This window comes from Octopus sinensis, linkage group LG21 (genome assembly GCF_006345805.1).
Source record: "Octopus sinensis linkage group LG21, ASM634580v1, whole genome shotgun sequence".
NCBI classification, from domain to species: Eukaryota; Metazoa; Mollusca; class Cephalopoda; order Octopoda; family Octopodidae; genus Octopus; species Octopus sinensis.
This window is the reverse complement of record NC_043017.1, coordinates 13598923-13621484: the sequence shown is the minus strand read 5'-3', so window position 1 is coordinate 13621484 and position 22562 is coordinate 13598923. Positions and strand designations below refer to the sequence as shown.

The 22562-nt window shown below is 37.7% G+C and overlaps 1 protein-coding gene across 1 annotated transcript in view; it reads left to right on the top strand.

The window, feature by feature from the left end:
• LOC115222962 (prickle planar cell polarity protein 3-B) overlaps positions 1-22562 on the top strand; it is a 264085-nt gene that overhangs the window by 79814 nt on the left and 161709 nt on the right. The window contains exon 2 of the mRNA XM_029793370.2: positions 18698-18783. Within this exon, the coding sequence (XP_029649230.1) occupies positions 18698-18783 (86 nt within the window). The remainder of the gene's footprint in view (positions 1-18697; positions 18784-22562) is intronic.

Genomic DNA, 22562 nt, shown 5'->3' with positions numbered 1-22562 from the left:
GATGAGTCAACTGGAGCAACGTGAAATAAAGTGCTTTGCTCAAGAACACAACACGCTGCCCGGTCCGGGATTTGGCCCAAATACATATTACAATTGAGCATTATGGAAATATTGTGTAACAAAACAGAAAATTGGGAATTTTTTGGTATTATTTATTGACTGTTACTTGTGTTTCATTTGCTAACATGGAATTACAAAGTTTTACTTGTTAGATATGCATGTAATTTCTTATTAGGACATAGAAATTAAATTATGATAATAGGAGTGGTTGGCGTTAGGAAGGGCATCCAGCTGTAGAAACACTACCAGATCTGACTGGCCTGGTGCAGCCTTCGGGCTTCCCAGACCCACTGTTGAACTGTCCAACCCATGCTAGCATGGAAAGCAGACGTTAAACGATGATGATGATGCATTATTTAATTTCTCTGTCTGAAGAATTTCTAATAGGGAATTCCTTACCTGTCTATTTAACATGAAAACTTTGTAACTCCTATTAGCAAATGAAACATGTGTAATGATGAATAAATGATACCAAAATATTTCCAATTTCCTGTTTTGTTTTACACACACACACACACACACATACATTGCACATACGTATGCTGTAGAAGTTTCTTTATTGATAGTTGTTGCAAAGGGTTAGGTGTGTAAGTTATTTGGTAAATGGATATGTGGTTTAATTATTCATCTTGTAAGGTTATGAGATTTTTTATCTCATCCCTTGTTTCTGGCTTATTACCTTGGGACAAAATAGTTTTATCCCCATTACCCCCTATTTGCTTTCCTCTTGCATCAAGCTGAATTTTGAGGATTTAAAAAAAATTTTTTTCTGACTGGCTATAAAATGGTAAAATAACCTGAGAAAGGGGATGGTCTGCAGACAAAGTTATAAAAATCTGCGATACCTTATCAGTGGTACCTCAATGACCTCAAAGAAAACTCCTAAAAGAAGTGAAAGAATATTGCAGTACAAGAAGTGGTTCTGATAGGAAGTTTCTACAGTAAAGTTCTACTACTACTACTACTACTACTACTACTACCACCATTTCTTGATTTTAAAGTTACAAATGAATCTACTGACATCAACAAGCTGTTTGTTTTAACTGATAAACTGATCTTATTTTAAAGATTATGTTCCCGCCCCATTTGGGGTTTTTAAAGTTGTTTCCTAAAAAAAAAATATTCCTGTTTTTGTGTGTTATGAGTGCAAGATTTCCTTAATCTAACATGATTTTTCTTCCCCAGGGTGTCACCTCATTGGAATTTCTTTTCAACTGCATTTTTTTTCACAAACATTTACTTGAGTAGATCTTGGAGGGTGTGCGACCCCTTCTCAAGCAAAACCATAAAAAGTGGCTGTGTGGTAAGTAGCTTGCTTAGCAACCACATGGTTCTGGGTTCAGTCCCACTGCATAGTATCTTGGGCAAGTGTCTTCTACTATATATTTCTTTACTACCCACAAGGGGCTAAACATAGAGAGGACAGACAAACGGGTTGAGTCGATTACATCGACCCCAGTGCGTAACTGGTACTTAATTAATTGACCCCGAAAGGATGAAAGGCAAAGTCGACCTCGGCGAAATTTGAACCCAGAAGGTAATGGCAGACGAAATACAGCTACGCATTTCGCCCGGCACACTAACGTTTCTGCCAGCTTGCCGCCCTATTGTGTCTTCTACTATAGCCTCAGGCCAACCAAAGCCTTGTGAGTGGATTTGGTAGACAAAATGGAAAATGTGTTGCCCCAGAGGACGGTGAGGGAAACATGCTGGAACAACCACTTTTACTCACAGGTTTCACACTTGCAAATAGTCATCTCTGCTCCAATAGCAGTGAGCAAGGATGTAGTCTGGAGGCCACTGTCACAGGCTTCACCACAAATCTGTCAGAGAACGTCCATTACTTTGACAGTTTGCTCCTCTCTTCTTGATGAGCTGCAAAGCTGGGCTGGCATCCGGACACACCAGGTTGTCACTGGAGAACAAGTCGTAGCATGTAGCATCCCAGATGAGTGGCTTACTACTGTGGAATGGGAAAATTCTCATGCCATCTGGCCTTTTATCATCTCCTCTGAGAAGAGAGGCCTTCAGTGTCTAGGCCATGCTTTATGGTCTTGTTGAGGGCAGCATGGTATTAAAGGTAGCCACCACTATAATGGCATGACAATGGATGGAGGCTGAAAGAATCTACAGTGGATCCACAGCAGCATTTGTGAAGCTCACAAACGTAGAGGCCAAACCTAGGAGGACAAATGGAAACATGTCAAGTGGTGCTGGTCAAATTGGTGCATTAGCCCATCTGAGATCATGCTGCACTGGATGGTGTCGCATAGAAAGGAATAATAATTTTTAAAAATCTTGAATATTTTTTAATGTATGAAATTTAATGTTTTATTTTGTTGCATCTTGGGAGGGTCACTATGCCAATAATAAACACAGACATTGGTTCTATTTCAGTTCTTTATCATTTGCTGATTCATTAACTATTTAACCAACAAACTAATCGATTTTTTTCTTTTGATCTTTCCATTTTTCTTTTCACTTGTTTTAGTCATTAGACTTCAGCCATGCTGGGGCACAACTTTCAAGAAATTTTTAGTCAAATAAATTGACCCCCGTATTTAATAAGCCTGGTACTTATACTATTGGTCTCTTTACCAAACCACTAAGTTGCAGGGATGTAAACACATCCACACTGGTTGTCAAGTGGTGGAAGAGGAGAAACTCCAACACAGACATATACATGTATGTATATGTATATATATATATATATATATATAATATGTATAATATAGAATGGGCTTCTTTCAGTTTCCATCTACCAAATCCACCCACAGGGCTTTGGTTAGCTCACGGCAATTGTAGAAGACATTTGCCCAAGGTGCCACACCCATGTGGTTGGGAATGGACAGACCCATGTGAGCAGACGCATGTGGTTGGGAATCAAGCTACTTTCCACACAGCTACGCCTGCGTTTTATTGATTTTTCAGTTAATCAATCAATCAATCAGTTATGTTTCTCAAAGTTCTTTTATTGCCATCCATGACCACCTCAGTGACATGCCCTCTCTTCTCCAGGTCAGCTTTGCAAACCAAATACAAAGACAAAAAAATAATGTATTTAATTTTTCTATTAAAATTTCATTCAAAAAAAAAAAAAAAAGAATATGAATCACCTCTTAGAATTCTTTTAAATATGAAACTCAAACTGGAGTTAAATGTTAACTACTGTGAAAGGTCACCCTATGTATTTATTGGCATGGAAAAATCTTTTGATAGTGATCAATTAGAATAATTAATTAGATAAACTGTTTCAATTCTGACTGAAGGCAGTTCATTGAACCAAGTCATGTGATTCAGAATTTTTATTTATTTATTTTCTGTTTGTTGTCATTTATCAGACTTGTTTACTATTTTGCTGTGTATTTTTTAAGGATGAACACTTGTTGGGAACGGTCCTCCTTCTCAAGACAACAGATGTTTCCTTTTTAACAGAATGCCAACCTTTGTTTGTGACAGCTTTTGTGTGTGTGTGTGTGTTTGCACGCGTGTGCGTGTGTGTGAATTGATTGATATGAATGTGTGTGTGTATATATATATATATATATATATATATATAATATGTATAGATGTGTGTGTGTGTGTGTGTATATATATATATATATATATGCATAGATGTGTGTGTGTATTATATCTGTGCATAGACGTGTGTATATGTGTGCATGGACATGTATGTATATATTATATATATATATGCTTACATATATAGGCATATACTTGTGTATGTATGTGTGTTGTATTTATATGCAGTTAAGTACACATAGACATATACATATATGTCTATGTATGTATGCATATATGTATATATATATGCATACATTTATGTATGCATCATCATCATCATCATCGTGATGATGATGATGCATACATAAATGTATGCATATATATATACATATGCATACATACATAGACATATATGTATATGTCTGTATATATATGCATATTTATATATATGCATATATATATATGCATCTATATATATATATATATAATAATGAAGGGTGAAATTAATTAATTTGGAAAAATATCAATTACACCAAGTAGTCTTCGGCATGTAAAAGCCTCATTCGAGGAAAATTTAAGTAATACTAAGCAATAAGGGTTAGCAACGAGTTGCCTTACCACATACCGAATTTAGAAATAGCAGTCAAAGGGTTATAGCTATTTCTTCTACTAAAAAGGGAGATCTCAGTAAAAACAGCATTTGGAAGGCAGACACAAACAGTAAGAGAGAATGAATTGACTGCAATCTATCATACATTTTTTTAGTTATCCACGGACGTACGTTTCGAAATCAAGTTTAAGGAAAGCATAAGAATTAAATATTAAATATAAATAATAAATAATTCTATCTTACTGAAACTTCTTTTCTCTTCAGCGTAGAATACTATAATCATAAATGATTATGCTGCTAAACCCTTATTGCTTAGTATTACTTAAATTTTCCTCGAATGAGGCTTTTACATGCCGAAGACTACTTGGTGTAATTGATAATTTTCCAAATTAATTAATTTCACCCTTCATTATTACGGATAACCATATTTTTATCTCAGTAAGATGACCACAGCATCTTGTTTTGGCTACACGCGGGTGGGAAGGGCTGTTGACACAATCGTTTCATTCACAAATTGAATTCGGTGATACCAGTTGCGGATTCTAGCTCGCTCTGATACTGAGTGGAGTTGGTGCCTTCTGGTATCTCAAAATTCAATATATAATCATTTATGATTATAGTATTCTACGCTGAAGAGAAAAGAAGTTTCGGTAAGATAGAATTATTTATTATTTAATATTAATATTTAATTCTTATGCTTTCCTTAAAACTTGATTTCGAAACGTACGTCCGTGGATAACTAAAAAGATGTATGATAGATTGCAGTCAATTCATTCTCTCTTAGCTGTTGTGTCTGCCTTCCAAATGCTGTTTTTACTGAGATCTCCCTTTTTAGTAGAAGAAATAGCTAAACCTTTGACTGCTATTTCTAAATTCGGTATGTGGTAAGGCAATCGTTGCTAAACCCTTATATATATATATATATATATGTATATATATGCATATTTATATATATGCATATATATATATGCATCTATATATATATAAATATATATATATATATATGTATATATATGCATATTTATATATATGCATATATATATATGCATCTATATATATATAAATATATATATATATGCATATTTATATATATGCATATATATATATGCATATTTATATATATGCATATATATATATGCATCTATATATATATATATATATGTATATATATATGTATATATATGCATATTTATATATATGCATATATATATATATATATATATAGATAAATGCATACATACAAAGACATATGTGTATGTATATTTCACACACACACACCCAAAAAATGCTTTCTTATCAAATATGTCACACACATTTTTTTTTCAAATCTCTTATCTTCATAGAAAATGCTTCAGAACTGTATTTGTATGGTTCTGTATCTTTTCCAGGTTCCAACAATTCTACTGTATCCATTGTGGGGCACCACTTTCGAAAGGGTTCCAGTCAATTTTATCAACTCCAATACAGATTTCAATCTGGTTCATATTCTATCGAAACCTATTTGCCGAGCCACTAAGTTGCAAGACAAAAAATGCACAACATTGACTTTTATTTAAATACATTTTTAGACTAGCATAAACATAAATACAAACATGAAAATGTATGCACACAGATCGCAGGCTTCTGCATAGTTTCCATTTACCAAATTCTGCTCAACCTCAGGTTAGAATAAAAGACACTTATCCAAGTTGCCATGCAATCAGATTGAACCCAAAATTGCATAGTTGCCAAGCAAACTTCTTAGCCATATGGCTATTCCTGTACTTATCATCATTATCATCATCATCATCATCTGTCCATACTAGCATGAGTTGGATAGCTTGACAGGGTCTGAAGAATTATAGGACTGTTAAGATCCAATGTCTGCTTTGCCAAGTTTTCTATGGCTGGATGCCCTTCCTAATACCAATCACTCACTTTACAGTTTTTCATGGCACCTGCACTAAACCCTTTGACTTAATGGGTGGGGGGGGGCGCAGCTTTGATGGAAGTGGCTTTGTGTTGAGAGTAGAGAGGCTAAAATATGATAGAGAGACAGGAACAGGTGTCTTGCAGTTGAGGAGAGAGGAGATGGTAGAGATGAGGTGGCCACCCAGCCACGAGCTTTTTCTTTTCCTATGCTCCATCATGACTCAAACAGCACACCATTAATAACTATATGCAGATCTGAAGAAACAAGCTCAAAAGCAGTTTTTGTCTCTTTTCTGAGTAAGTTTGGCATAATGGTGAACATAACTTTTCACAATTCATGGAACTCTTTACTTGTTTCCGTCATTTGACTGTGGCTATGCTGGAGCACCGCCTTTAGTCAAGCAAATCGACCCTAGGACTTATTATTTGTAAGCCTAGTTCTTATTCTATCGGTCTCTTTTGCCGAACCGCTAAGTTATAGGGATGTAAACACGCCAGCATCAGTTGTCAAGCGATGTTAGGGGGACAAACACACACACACATATACACATACATATATATGACGGGCTTCTTTCAATTTCTGTCTACCTACCAAATCCACTCACAAGGCTTTGGTTGGCCCAAGGCTATAATAGAAGACACTTGCTCAAGGTGCCATGCAGTGGGACTGAACCCGGAACCATGTGATAAATATAAAACATAACTTATTGTTTTTAAAATGATAAATATTGTTTTCTATAAAGTGAATTTTATATTAAATTTTATTGAAGCACCCGCTAAACTAAGGGTTCTCAGCCATTTTCTATCTATGGACCCCTTTGAATTCTACTTTACTCTGGACCCCATAACCATCCAATGTTTAAAGACCAGTTTTATAAAAACTTCTTTAAAAATTCTTATTTTGTTTTTCACACATTTTGTGTAGGTTGAACTATGTAAAATGTTAGAGAAAGAAACCCAGCTGTTTCTTGCAATATATACCAATACATACATCTAAAGCACTTTTTTCAGGGGCCCTTAAAATACTATTGAGGATCCCCAATTTACTGTTTTGTTGCATGGACCCCCCAAAATCTTTTATAGATCTTCAGGGGCCATATGGACCCCGGTTGCAAACTGCCCTAAACTGTCAGAACTTTAGACTCGTTGGTGGGACCCACAAACCAGGTGACGGCAGCAGCAGCAGTAGGAGTGACCGTGACGAACTGAGCAATGGATTAAGTCTACCCTAGCTTCTGAATAATATTGATTTGTTTAATAATAATATTTTTTCTCTGTCAGTTGTCTGGGTCAGGATGATAGCAAACGGTAAAACTGGTTGTTGTTTGAGATTCAAATTATTAAGGTATATATTGCCAACTAATTATAAGAAGAAACGTTGGAATGTTGATATGGGGGGTGGGGGTGGAATCACCACCACCTCAGCATCATCATTATCATAATTATCATTCTCATCATTCTAATTATCAACTTCATTGTCAGTCATCATTGTCATCATCATCATCATTATCATCATTATTTTAACATTCCTTTACCCACGGTATCTTAAACTGTTGCTGGTGTTTAGCCCCAGGTATTCTCTGATCAAACAGCCTGTAATCATCCCACCTTTTATTTTTATTCAAGTATATTCTTTTATTCTTTTACTTGTTTCAGTCATTTGACTGCGGCCATGCTGGAGCACCGCCTTTAATCGAGCAACTCGACCCCGGGACTTATTCTTTTGTAAGCCCAGTATTTATTCTATCGGTCTCTTTTGCCGAACCGCTAAGTAACTGGGACATAAACACACCAGCATCGGTTGTCAAGCAATGCTAAGGGGACAAACACACACACACAAACACACACACACACACACACACACATATATATATATATATATATTATATATATATATATATATATACATATATACGACGGGCTTCTTTTCAGTTTCCGTCTACTAAATCCACTCACAAGGCTTTGGTCGGCCCGAGGCTATAGTAGAAGACATTTGCCCAAGGTGCCACGCAGTGGGATTGAACCCGGAACCATGTGGTTGGTAAACAAGCTACTTACCACACAGCCACTCCTACCATATTTACCACCATATTCAGCCTGTCTTTTCTTTTTTTTTTTCAATATGATAGTATGTAGTTTGAGAAGGGGTAGAGAAGGACTTCAGCTGCTATTTTTAGCAGGTCAAATGACTACATAGAGGCTTCTTCATCGGCTCACACTGACACAAGTTGAATATTGAGTCTACTGTACAACACATTGCTACACAGCTTGGTCTTTCACCATTTAACATTTCTCTTCAAACTCTGTGGACCAGCATCTGAATATCTGTGAGAAAGATAAGGGTAGGGATGGAATTCCAGAGGGATGATGTTCTGAAGAGGAAAGACTGGGTGTCTTGATTAGGGGGTGATTGCACCCTGAGGCGTTGGTCATAACAAGGGTGATGAGAGAAAGGGAGGGTCAGGGATGCCTGAGTAGTTTGAATCTAGTTATTTCTGTAGAGCAGAGGCCATTATAGCGGAGAGAGAGAGAGAGAACACAACATGCCTAAGGTCCAGAGGCTGAAGTCTGTGTGGCAAAGGCTGTGAGTAATTTTATGCCGATCAGTCAGATGACCCTTTCCTGGATGCAGTCTATGGTGTATGTGTGTGTGTGTAGACATCTGTATTGCATGTATCAACTATAGGCGCAGGAGTGGCTGTGTGGTAAGTACTTGCTAACCAACCACATGGTTCCGGGTTCAGTCCCACTGCGTGGCATCTTGGGCAAGTGTCTTCTGCTATAGCCCCGGGTCGACCAATGCCTTGTGAGTGGATTTGGTAGACGGAAACTGAAAGAAGCCTGTCGTATATATGTATATATATATATATAAGTGTGTGTATATGTTTGTGTGTCTGTGTTTGTCCCCCTAGCATTGCTTGACAACCGATGCTGGTGTGTTTACGTCCCCGTCACTTAGCGGTTCGGCAAAAGAGACCGATAGAATAAGTACTGGGCTTACAAAGAATAAGTCCCGGGGTCGATTTGCTCTACTAAAGGCGGTGCTCCAGCATGGCTGCAGTCAAATGACTGAAACAAGTAAAAGAGTAATACCTTAATTTCTTCCTGCCCTCCAACCCCTATTTGGTACAAAATATATTACCTGTAAAGTTAATGTATTACCTGTAAACTTTTAAAAATAATCATTAATTCCAGTGTATTCTTCTTTATTTCTAAATGTCAAAATGTGATTTTAGGGTAATTTAGCTGGTATTTCTAGCAAGTTGATTGAGCATTTAAAGACTCTGTTGTTTGGCCAACAGAGATAAACAGTTTCTCGTCTTTCTTCTCCACCTGCTCGTTACTCTAGCAATTAGACTTTTGATACCGTAATTGCTACTACTAATTAGTGCACCTAATTAACAGAATCTACCAACTATGTCCAGTGAGCTGTCTGACCAGTCTAATGGACTTCGTTTCTTACAGTTACCTTTTCTGCTGTCAACTCCTCCTCTACGTCTTGTATAAATCAAGTCTTGCTTTTTTTTTTTTTTTCTGTCAGGTAAAAAATAAAAGATAGAAAATAGTTGGGTGGGAAATGATCTGTTGCATTTTGTTATTGAACTGTCTTTATTGGTTTCTAATTTTGGCACAAAGGCAACAAGTTCAGGGAGTGGGTAAGTCAATTACATGACCCCAGTGCTTTGCTTAACCGGTACTAATTTTATCAATCCCGAAAGAATGAAACGCAAAAAATCAACCTCAGTGGAATTTGAACTCAGAACATAAAGATGGACAAAATGCTGCTAAGCATTTTGCCCAGCATGCTAATGAGAAAAAATTTATCTCTTAACAGGGAAATGCAAGGGGAATGGTTAAGATGAAACTTCTTTGTACGGTCTGATGGATTTAGTACTACTAAATCCTTTTCTTTCTCTTTCGTAAAACTGAATTTCTCAAGAGATTAAACATATCATAAAACTGTTAGTGGAAGGTTAACTCTTTAGCATTCTGATTTCTTTGTCGAATGTATTGCTTATTTATTCTCATTGTTTTGAATTAATCATGCATTGTTTTGTATTTTTCAATGGATGTGTTTGTATATTTTTAGAATGACATTATAGGGTAGGTGTGAGAGTTGTCCTGGTGCCTATGTATCAACATCATTTTGTATGCCCCTATGTACTGAATGTTTTGATGTCACTGTTGAATCTATGGCTAAATCTATCACACTCAGCTTTTTATCACTTCACAAATTATGGCAGAATTGTTAGAATGATGGATAAAATAACTTATAGCATTTATTCCAACTCCCTATATCCTGAGTTCAAATCCCATGTAGATTAAGCATTGTCTTGAGAGGCGGTTGGATGGAATCTACACTCGCCTCCTTATGAGAGCTCAAAATCTCTCGTGGAAGGGCCATCCAACCAAAATGCAAATATATGGGAAACTACCACCTGTGTCATCTCTTGTGAAAGGTAGGAGAGTCCAGTTTGCTGGACATTGTTGTAGAGCTGAAAAAGAGGTAATTTCTACTCTTCTCCTCTGGAAGCCATCTACTCGCAATACTAGAGGGCGCACACTCTCCTACCCTGATGTAATCTCCAGGGATACAGGCATCCAGCAACAGGACCTCCGTAATGCCATGATGGACCGTGAAGTCTGGCGTAGCATGGTAAATTCCATTGTCTCGACCACGGTCGAACAATGATGATGATGATGATGATGAGCATTGTCTTTCCTCCTTTCAAAGGCAACAAATGAAACACCAGTCTAGGACAGTGGTTTGACAGAAATGTTTGACAATTTCTGTTGGAGAAGATACCAAACTGTATCTGTTTCAACTCTTTGCATTTCAAGTTCAAATTTTACCTCTTTTGATTAGTCTCCTCAGGACAGGAAATGGTGGGTGAGGGGGGGGGGGTCCTTCAAGACATAGCTAATGCTGATAAGCCTCCAATATCAGCTGCAGTGATGCATAAATTGGAGCACCATCTCGCTTGCATCAATATGCATGAATGCAACCGGCAGACACTGTACCAAAAGCAAGATAAATGCTAGGACCAAAAACACCAGACATAAAGCTGTTTTACTTAACACATGCGAGAGGTTGTCTCATGAGAACCTGACAGGATGACATAGATAACAGCTTTGGAAGTCTGCAGCATGCTAATGATATTCAGCAGAATAGATAGAACTCCTATGTAGTTGCTGAACCTATTAGAAATAGCAGCAGCTGAATCTACCTCAAACCACATCCTCTTGTCATTGTCATCTATAATTCCTTCGAAATGTTAATCATCATCATCATCATCATCGTTTAACATCCGCTTTCCATGCTAGCATGGGTTGGACGATTTTGACTGAGGGCTGGCGAACCAGATGGCTGCACCAGACTCCAATCTACAGCTGGATGCCCTTCCTAACACCAACAACTCCGAGAGTGTAGTGCATGCTTTTTACGTGCCACCAGCATGGGGCCAGTCAGGTGGTACTGGCGACGACCTTGCTCGAATTTTTTTACACATGCCACCGGCACAGGTGCCAGTAAGGCAACGCTGGTAATGATCACGCTCGAATGGTGCCTTTTACGTACCACCGACACGGAAGCTAGTTAGCCGCTCTGGCAAGAATCATGCTCAGATGGTGCTCTTGGCACCCTACTAGCATGGGCACAAGTTCCAGTAAGGCGACGCTGGTATCAAAGAGAAATCTTTAGTGAAATATATTCAATGAGAATCGTAAGATGCTTTAAAACTTTTAAACTGTCATATACATTATATATTTATACTTATACTTATTTACATATATTTTTATACGTATTTATATTTTTAATACAACAATTATTTTACACACGTATATATCTTTCTGAAGAATTTTCTAATATTGATTTCCTGATATTAATAATAATATATTATAAAATATATTCTATCAAAGATGGATTTTACAATTCATTAATTGGGGACAAATGATGTCATGTCATTCAGATTTTATGATAAATGGTGAACACATCTTTTACAGAGCAGTACACATGTGTAGTGGACCTGAAGGGTCTCAGCTATGTGTTTGTACACATCTGTCATTCTCTAGTCTGAAAATAGAGATGACCTCTTTGCCAAAATGAATTTCTGTTCATGAGGGAGGCAACAAAATATTTGGCCTTTTGAGTTCAGTAAAGCACCAGAATTGAGTGAATTTTTTTAGAACGATTCTTCTTTCAACTAGCAAAGCTTGTAACACCTACTACCATTCAGATATGGTCTCGGCCATTCTGGCAGTTTCTAACTAATTTTTATGATGTTCCTTCTTTTAGCCACAACCAAGCAAACCAAACACACGCACGCACGCACACACACACACACACACACACACACACACACACACACACACACACACACACACATACATACACACACACGTTACCATTAGAATAAGTACTAGGCAACAAAAACAAAGTCCTAGGGTTGATTTGTTCGATTAAAAAATCCCGTCTAAGTGGTGCCCCAGTATGGCCTGAGTCAACTGACTGCAACAAGCAAAAGAAAAAAAAGAAGAACATTTTTTTGTTTTATTCTATGTTCTATGCATGTAGTTGTGGCTATCATGGCTGGCTTTCTTTACTTGTTGCCACTTACTCTCCTCTCTTTTATCTTTTTTCTGATGAGAAGTTGTTCACCTGAGCACCGTAGACAATAGACTTATTCTTAAACAAGGCAGCAACCTAGAGCCATTAGAGAGTCAGGCAAAAAATGCTTGGCAGTATTTGTTTCAGTTCTTTGTGTTCTGAGTTAAAATTCTGCTGAGGTTAACTTTGTCTTTCATCTTTCCAGGGATGTTAAAATATGTACCAGTCAAGTAAAGAATTTAATGTAGTTCACTTGCTCCCTCCCCTAACATAGCTGGCCTGTGCCAAAATTTGAAACCATTATTATTATTATTTTATGTTTGACTTTTGCTTTACATTTGTACAAATTGGCTCCAAGTCTCACCCGGAGACCTCAAGAGACAACAAGTAGGAAGTTCATGTTGGTGTTATGCCTAGGGTGCCATATATTTGGTTTTGTATATAGTGTTGTTCTAGAGAATGTTTAAGAAACCATAAGAAAATTATGTTTGTTTTAAAACTTGAGATTACATAGAAAGTATTTTGCGTAGGATATGAGCAGTTCCCATGAGCACTATCTTTTGAATTTCTGCCATTTTGGGGTTTCCTGGTATCTGAGTTAGGTAGCAATCAGCCCCTTTTGCTATCATTCCCAGGGCACCTATGACAACAGGTATTGGTTTATTATTATTATTATTATTATCATTATTATTAAGGTAGGAAACTGGTGGAATCATTAGCATGCTGGACGAAATGCTTAGCGGTATTTCGCCCGTCACTACATTCTGAGTTCAAATTCTGCTGAGATTGACTCTGCCTTTTATCCTTTTGGGGGCGAGAAAATAAGTACCAGTGAAACACTGGGGTAAATGTAATCAACTAGACCCCCTCCCCACAAATTTCAGGCCTTGTGCCTTTAGTTGAAAGGATTATTATTAAGGTGGGAAGCTGGCAGGATTGTTAGAGCACTGCTTAGCGATATTACACCTGTCGCTACGTTCTAAGTTCAAATTCTGCCGAGGTTGACTTTACCTTTCATCCTTTCAGTGTAGATAAAATAAGTACCAGTTGGACACTGGTGTTGATGTAACTAACTCATCCCCTCTCCCAAAACTGCTGCCCTTGTGGCAAAATTTGAAACCTTTATTATTATCATCATTATTATTATTGGTGAGGTGACAAAATCACTAAGAAAAATGCTTAGCAACATTCTAAATCTAAATTCTGTTGAGGTTGCATTTTTTGGCTTTCATCATTTCAGGGTCAATAAATTAAGTTCCAGTTAAGTACTAGAGTTGGTGTGATTGACTGTCCCCCTCCCCTCAAATTCCAGGCTTTTCACCTATAGTAGAAAAGATTATTACTATTTTCTAAGGTGGCGAGATGGCAGAATCATTAAGCACAATGTTTGGCGGCATTTCGTTCATCTTCACATTCTGAGTTCAAATGCCACCAGGGTCAACTTTGCCTTTCATCTTTGCAGGGTTGATAAAAAAAAACACTAGTAGTGCACTGGGGGTCAATGTAATCAATTTATCCCTTCACCCGAAATTGCTGGCCTTATGCCAAAATTTATTATTATTATTATTAATAATAATAATAATCCTTTCTACTAAAGCCACAAGGCCTGAAATTTGGGGCAAGGGACTAGTTGATAACATCGATTCTAGTGTTTCACTGGTACTTAATTTTATCAACCCCAAAAGGATGAAAGACAAAGTCAACCTTGTTGGAATTTGAACTCAGAATGTGAGGACTGATGAAGTATCGTTAAACATTTCCTCTGGCACACTACCTTAATAATAATAATAATAATAATAATAATAATAATAATAATAATAATAAAAACCTGGTCCACCTGGGCAGCAAATAAAGAAATAATTAAATCTGGTCATTTTCATTTTTTGGAAAATGGTCTCTTCTTCCTGCCATTTATTTTCCCTTTTTATGGTTGATTTAAAATAATTTCTTTTTTTTTCAAATATTATTTTGCTATATTTATCACCAGCTATACCCAGGAAACTTTGTTTTCTTTTACATTCTATTTTCATTGCCAATCTTATCAGACTTCCCACAGGAATCTCTTCACAAATTGCGTCATCACATTAGCATTACATCTATCGACATTTATAATATTGTTCCATTATCAAAGACTCAACAGGTTTGCTTCTTAGTGTCAAAATGTCTACCATGAAGTATTATTAATACAGTTATAATTTTTCCAGACAGTTAAGCTCATGTTTAGAGACAAAATTTCTTTCTCGATATTTGGCAGAAGACATGATGGTGAGTTGGCAAAATTGTTAGCATGCCGAGCAAAATGCTTAGTGGCATTTCATCCATCTTTATTTTACATTCTGAGTTCAAATTCTGCTGAGGTCAACTTTGATTTTCATTCTTTCAAGGTTGTTGATAAAATAATTACCAGTCCAGTACTGGGGTCAGTGTAATTGACTTAGCCCCTCCCCTGAAATCGCTGGCCTTGTGCCAAAATTTGAAACCAATATATTGGTAGAAGAATCATTACGGACAAAATTAAAAGCTCTGTAGTATTCAGTTACGGTTATCTGCATTCTCTGAGATTTGTCTTGAAGGTTTTTTTTTCTTTGGTACCAGTGCTAATGTGGTAACACTAGCTTGCAAGACTAATGAGACCCCTGAACCCTGAGTGAGATTAGGAGATAGCGATAGCTTTATGTGAAATGCTGAGAGATTAACCCTTTAACATTTAAACCGGCCATGTCTGGCCAAAAGTATTCTGCCTGTTTTAGGTTCAAACTGGCCAGATCTGGTCTCTCACACCAACCCTACAATATCATTTTAAAAATTAACAGTTACCTCATCAAAATTTCATAGCTGCAAGATAATGTATGATTAGTTCAAAACAATATGGATAAAAAAGGATTAATTTTGGCAGAATAATGTGAACACTAAAGGGTTAAAGCATGATGGAAGGAATAGGGGCCAAGTTTGGTGTGGTGTAGGAAGCGTGGCCAATGAAAGATATGAGTCGGGATGGAAGATATTAAGGACGAAGGAGGATGGATGTGAAAAGGAAGTGGCTCTAAAGAAAAGGAAAGAGAAAGGGTAATGTGGAAGGGATTGATGATATGTGTAGGTATGCAGAATAATGCTGTAGATATAAAAAGTGATGGAATGATGAGTGATAGGTAAATGACAGAGTGAAGGAGTTGCAGGTGAAAACTTGACTGTGACATTGAACGAGGGGTCCAGTTGTGCTTTAAGAACCTCAGTTTCACATGCTAGCAGAGGGGAAGGGCATATCTTCACAAGTACTGCATATCAATTCAGTCCTTTATCATCTCCTGTTCGAGGCTGAACATCCACAGATCAACCCTCACCACTTCATCCCATGTTTTCCTGGGTCTCCCTCTGCCACATGCTCCATCCACTGTAAACAGTTGGCACTTGCTCATAGAGCTGCCCTCATCCATATGCATCACAAACCCATTCCAAATGCAATCTTCTCCCCTGCACACTACCAGTTTTTCTCTCAACACATTTGTATTCTGCTTTTTATACATACTGACATTACACATTTAGCAGAATACATTGCATTTTGCATGAGTGGGTGGGCATAAGCTGGAATGGTGCTGGAAAGAGAGGAAGTGCAGTGATGGCAAGGTGCCAAAACATGCCCTCAAGGTATCAGCTTTGGGCTGGTGTCTCCTTTCTGTGTCTTAACTTGCTTGATTGCATTCAGAAGTGAGTTGTTAATGTGGTGGATTCTCCTCTTTCTACTTTATGGGTCCTGCTTGTAAGCACTGTTCCTCCAAGATTGCACATTTATTTTACAACCAGTACCTAAAGGGGTAAACGTGTGTGCATAAGCTTTTCAAGATAAAATTGAATATTTTTGTTAATTGCAGTTGGTTACTCACATGGATATGAAGAAACGAAAAAAAAAAATTAATAAATAAAAAGGCAAAATTGCTACAATTTATGCACACACCACAGCAATAAAAATTAGAGGAAATATCGCTTCACCATTATCATCATCATCATTTAACACCCACTCTTCCATGTTTGCATGGGTCAGATGGAGTTTGTCGAGGAAGATTTTTCTACAGCTGGATGCCCTTCCTGTTGCCAACCCTCAACTGTTTGTAAAAAAAAATGTAATATTTTCCCATAGAAGACTGGATATGAAAAACTTGAAGTTGTTCGTGTATGATAACACTGATGCTCATTTACAACCATCATGTGACGTCTAGAGAGGGGCACACAAACACACACACATTTGTGTGCATGCATGTCCACACACACATACACACATACACTGACACATACCTATATATGATCTTTTAGTTTCTGTCATCCAAATCCACTCACACAGCTTTGGTTTGGCCCAGGGTTATAGTAGAAGACATTTGCCCAAGGTTCCACACAGTGGGACTGAACCCAAGACCACATGATTGGAAAGTGAGCTTTTTAACACATAGCCATGCTTGTACCTCTTGCTTGGAGGTTTCATTTTTGGTGTCATTTCTCAGATTGGTTACCTTTCCTGTACTAAACATTGCCAAGAGTATACTGAGCATAAATTATCCTGTCCCTAGCACCAAAGAGGTTGTCATGTCCCCAGCAACACCAAACAGTTCTCTTTCTACTTCAGCTTTCCTCTATTCTTTCACCAACCACTCTACAGACTCTGCTTTATTGTAGCATTCTTTGTAAATATTTGTTTTGGCTTAACTCTTTAGTGTTTAAACCGGCCATATCCAGCCCAAATATTCTACATGTTTTATATTCAGACTGGCAATATCTAGCCTCTCACACCTAACCTACATTGACATTCTAAAAATAAACAATCACATTATTGAAACTACACTCACGGAGTGGTTGGTGTTAGGAAGGGGCATCCAGCTGTAGAAACACCGCCAGATCTGACTGGCCTGGTACAGCCTTCGGGCTTCCCAGACCCCAGTTAAACCGTCCAACCCATGCTAGCATGGAAAGCGGACGTTAAACGATGATGATGATCATCATCATTGAAACCTCAAAAGCTATAAGATAATGCAGGATTAATTAAAAACAATTTGAGTAAAAAAATATTACATTTAACAGAGTAATCTGAACACTAAAGGGTTAAACTTTTTGTAAACATATTTTTAATTTCTTATATTTCTATTACTCTCTCTCTCTTTTCTCTCTTTTACTTGTTTCAGTCATTTGACTGTGGCCAAGCTGGAGCACTGCGTTTAGTCGAGCAAATCGACCCCAGGACTTATTCTTTGGAAGCCTAGTACTTATTCTATCGGTCTCTTTTGCCGAACTAAGTTATGAGGACGTAAATATACCAGCATCAGTTGTCAAGTGATGTTGGGGAGACAAACACAGACACACACACATATACACTCATATATATACATATATATATATATATATGATGGGCTTCTTTCAGTTTCTGTGTACCAAATCCACTCACAAGGCTTTGGTCGACCCTAGGCTATAGTAGAAGACACTTGACCAAGGTGCCACACAATGGGAATGAACCTGGAACCATGTGGTTGGTAAACAAGCTACTTACCACACAGCCACTCCTGTGCCTATAAATCCTTAAATCCTTTAAAATGTTTTAGCCCGAAGGCCGCGGCCATGCTGGGGCACCACCTATGTTGGAATTGTTAAAATAATGAATTTTGGATTGATTCACTAAAATAATTAACTTCGTTATTAAGCCTTTTTGGAACATGACCTTTTTGATCCATGCCCCTGAGACTGCTCCTTGTTCTGTGCCACAAACTTCCTGTTTTAAAATGCGCTAAATTAGAATATTGCATTAAAATTTCATGTTAATTTATGCTCCAAACATCAGCAATGACAAATTTTTTCTTTACTAAGTCCTTCATTTCTTTTTTCAAAATAAATTGAAACAAAGATACCGTATTGTGATAAAAATATGGTAACAAAATGTTTAATAATAACACCGAGTTTCTACTACATTTATTGATGTACCAATCGTTTTGTTTATATTTATTTTGCTTTGTTTTTGTTTTTTTCAGGGAATAGCTATTTATGAAGTGGATGAAGATCAGCCATGCATGGAATGTGGTGATAGATGTCCTGGTTTTAAGAGTCATCCCTGGAGGTGAGTAGCAAAAGGAAGAATGGAAGTAAAAACATTAATTCTAAAATTAAATGTTCCGCCCTTCATCTCTCAATCTCTAATCCCTTCATTCCTTACCTATCTATTCCATTATTCTGCTGCCCCACTCTCTTGTTAAATTTCACTCCCCATTCCCTAAGCCTCTACTATTCCTAAACCTCATCCTTCTCTCATTCTTATCTCTACCTCCACCCCCTTGTACTTACTGTTGATTCCCATCTCTACATTGTTCACTCCTACCTCTCCTTTCTAACCATCTCCCACTCTCCCCACTCTCATTCTTGCACTCTTTACCCACCCTTCTTTATCTTCTGTCCCCACAGTCGTTCTTTATCTTTTTACTTGGATCAGTCATTAGACTGTAGCCATGCTGGGGCACTGCCTTGAAAGGTATTAGTCTGGCAAATTTATCTCAGCAATTTTTTTTTAAGTCAGGTACTTATTTTATCAATACTTTTGTCAAACTGCTAAGTTATGGGGAGGTAAGCAAACAAACACCAGTTGTCAAGTGGTGGTAGGAATAGACACAAAGACACATACATACATATATACATATGTACACACAACTGGCTAGAGCAGCCAACTGGCTTCTGCGCCGGTGGCATGTAAAAGGGCACCATTCGAGCGTGATCGTTACCAACGTCGCCTTACTGGCACCTGTGCTGGTGGCATGTGTAAAAAGATTTGAGCAAGGTCATTGCCAGTACCACCTGACTGGCCCCCGTGCCGGTGGCACGTAAAAAGCACACACTACACTCTTGGAGTGGTTGGCGTTAGGAAGGGCATCCAGCTGTAGAAACTCTGCCAAATCAAGATTGGAGCCTGGTGAAGCCATCTGGTACGCCAGCTCTCAGTCAAACCGTCCAACCCATGCTAGCATGGAAAGCGGACATTAAACGATGATGATGATACACACACACACACATCATTTAGTTTCCATCTACCAAACTCACTCACAAAGATTTGGTTGGCCCAGGACTATAGTAAAAACACAAGGTGCCATGCAGTGGGACTGAACCTGGAACCATGTGGTTGGGAAACAAACCTTTTACTACACAGCCACACCTCTACCTTCTTACAAAAATTGCTCAGAACCAGTATCTTGTGATATTTGTTTACTTTCCTTTATAGACTGAATTAGAAATTTCTATCCATTTTAGCATTGCATACATTCCTCTTAGGGGTTAGTAAAATAATATTATAGTATCACTAGCAGTATTGCCCGGCATTGCTCGGGTTTGTTTCGACCCTTTAGAATTGGAATTTTTGAAAAGTAAAAATTTTGCATTATGTAGCTTGTTATTCTCTTTAAGTGAACATTTTTCTTGTTGAAATACACTGAAAAATGGCGACACAGCAGTAAAAAAATCGTAAAAAATAGGGATTTTCATAGAAAAAAAGCACTTTTTTGATGTAAATAATTTTTGGTGTTAACATGGTCCGATTTGAATTTTTTCTTCTATGGAAGGAAGAGCAAGCCTTCTTGTATCGTACTCTCAATTTTGGTCAACTTGCACCGCAGGGTCTCGGAGGAGATAGTGTTAGTTGAAGGCTACCAAACCTGCCACACACAGACAATTTCAGCTTTATATATATAGAGAGATTAAATGGTACTTTATTGGAATTGATGTTAATGACTCTACCTTTGTGTCTGTATGTTAGTTTCCCTTTGTGCACCTCCAAAAAATTGCTGAATTACCAGTGGGGACATTTTTGTCATTTCTCCTGTTGACAAATCATCCAATGGCTTTGTGCCTTCAAAATTCTTAAAAAAACCTTCCCCCCAAAATAACACTTGACACAAAAAAAATTACAAATAAAATATTGGCTGTGTGGTAAGTAGCTTGCTAACCAACCACATGGTTCCGGGTTCAGTCCCACTGCGTGGCATCTTGGGCAAGTGTCTTCTGCTATAGCTCCAGGCCGACTAATGCCTTGTGAGTGGATTTGGTAGACGGAAACTGAAAGAAGCCTGTTGTATATATGTATATATATATATATGTGTGTGTATATGTTTGTGTGTCTGTGTTTGTCCCCCTAGCATTGCTTGACAACCGATGCTGGTGTGTTTACGTCCCCGTCACTTAGTGGTTCGGCAAAAGAGACCGATAGAATAAGTACTGGGCTTACAAAGAATAAGTCCCAGGGTCGATTTGCTCGACTAAAGGCGGTACTCCAGCATGGCCGCAGTCAAATGACTGAAACAAGTAAAAGAGTAAAAGAATATACTCAGCCATAAACAGGATTGCAAACCCTACTGCCCCATAATCAACATTAAATCCAGAAACTAATTCTGAGTCTCCTTCAGCAAAATCAAATGGAGCTCAATACTTGATAAAAAAAAACATAAGAAAAACAGGTAAGGGTTAGCTACAGGAAGAGCATCCAGCTGTACAACAATGCCTCAATAATATATTTGTCTAATCCTGAGTAGAGCGATGGTCAGTGACCTTCCAGCCTTGGCCACCACCTCTTAAGAGTATATAGGATTACGTTATTTAACATGTCCTTCTCCTTAACATTATTGTATTGAAATAACAACATAGTTTATTTAAGGTTTGGATGTGTTTAGCTGTTGTCTCCATGGTAACTGAAGAATCTGTTCAATAAGTTGCTGTATCAATCACCAATAAATAAACAGTTTTATCTGTGTTACATTTGTAGGGTTCAATAAATACACAAAATATCAATGAGAGGTGGAGGAAAGAATTCTAAATGAGATGGGTTGACAACACTGTTCATTAATCAAACAATCACTGATCCTTTAGTGTGTTTTGTGAGTTTTTGCACATACACACACATGAAAGATTGTTTGAATTAGTTCACTCTGATGAAATTGCAGCGACTAGGATGCACATTTGCATATGGAACAATGTGTAGTTGCTGCAATTGAAACATATGTTGGTCATTGCTATACATACTGTAGAAAACATTTTAAACAAAAAGTTTTGAATGTGAATAAATCTCCACACTCCTCTTCATTTTCAATTATATATAGATAGATAGATAGATAGATAGATAGATTGATAGATAGATAGATGCAGCACGGAATTTTGTCAGTGAAGAGGTCGTGGTCTCAAAGCGACGGAAATATTTTGACAAATTTAATTTAAGTGTTGAAGTGAATCTAACGGATTTTTTGTGTTTCTTAAATGGCTTATGAACACCTTCCATGCTGTAATTGTTTCCTTTCCAGCACACAATCTCAGATCAGGTCACTTGCTATGCAAGTACATCTCCGTAATATATATTTTTTTTTTTCTAGTTTCAGCTCAGAGCTGTGGCCATGCTGATGCACCGCCGTTTGTATATATATATACACACACACACACACACACACACATACACTGTCATCAACATTTAATATTCGGTTTCCATGCTAGCAGGGGTTGAATGACTTGACAGGAACTGGCAAGGCCAGGGGCTGCACCAGGCTCCATTCTCTGTTCTGTCATGGTTTCTACAGCTGGATGCCCTTCCTAATGCCAATCACTCTACACTGTACTGGGTGCTTTTTATGTTACACCATCACGAGTGCTTTTTACATGGCACCTTGGTTTTAGGATCTCAATTCTATTGTGGTTGGTGGGTCTTCTCAAGTACAGCAATGTGCCACCTATCTCGATCCTCTGCCATCACCTTTTTAAGGTTCAGCATTTTGGGATCGACCTTCAGTACTACATCCCATGTCTTCCTGGGTCTCCCTCTTTCACACCTTCCCTCCTCTTCAAGTGATTGGCACTTCTTTATGCACCTGTCCT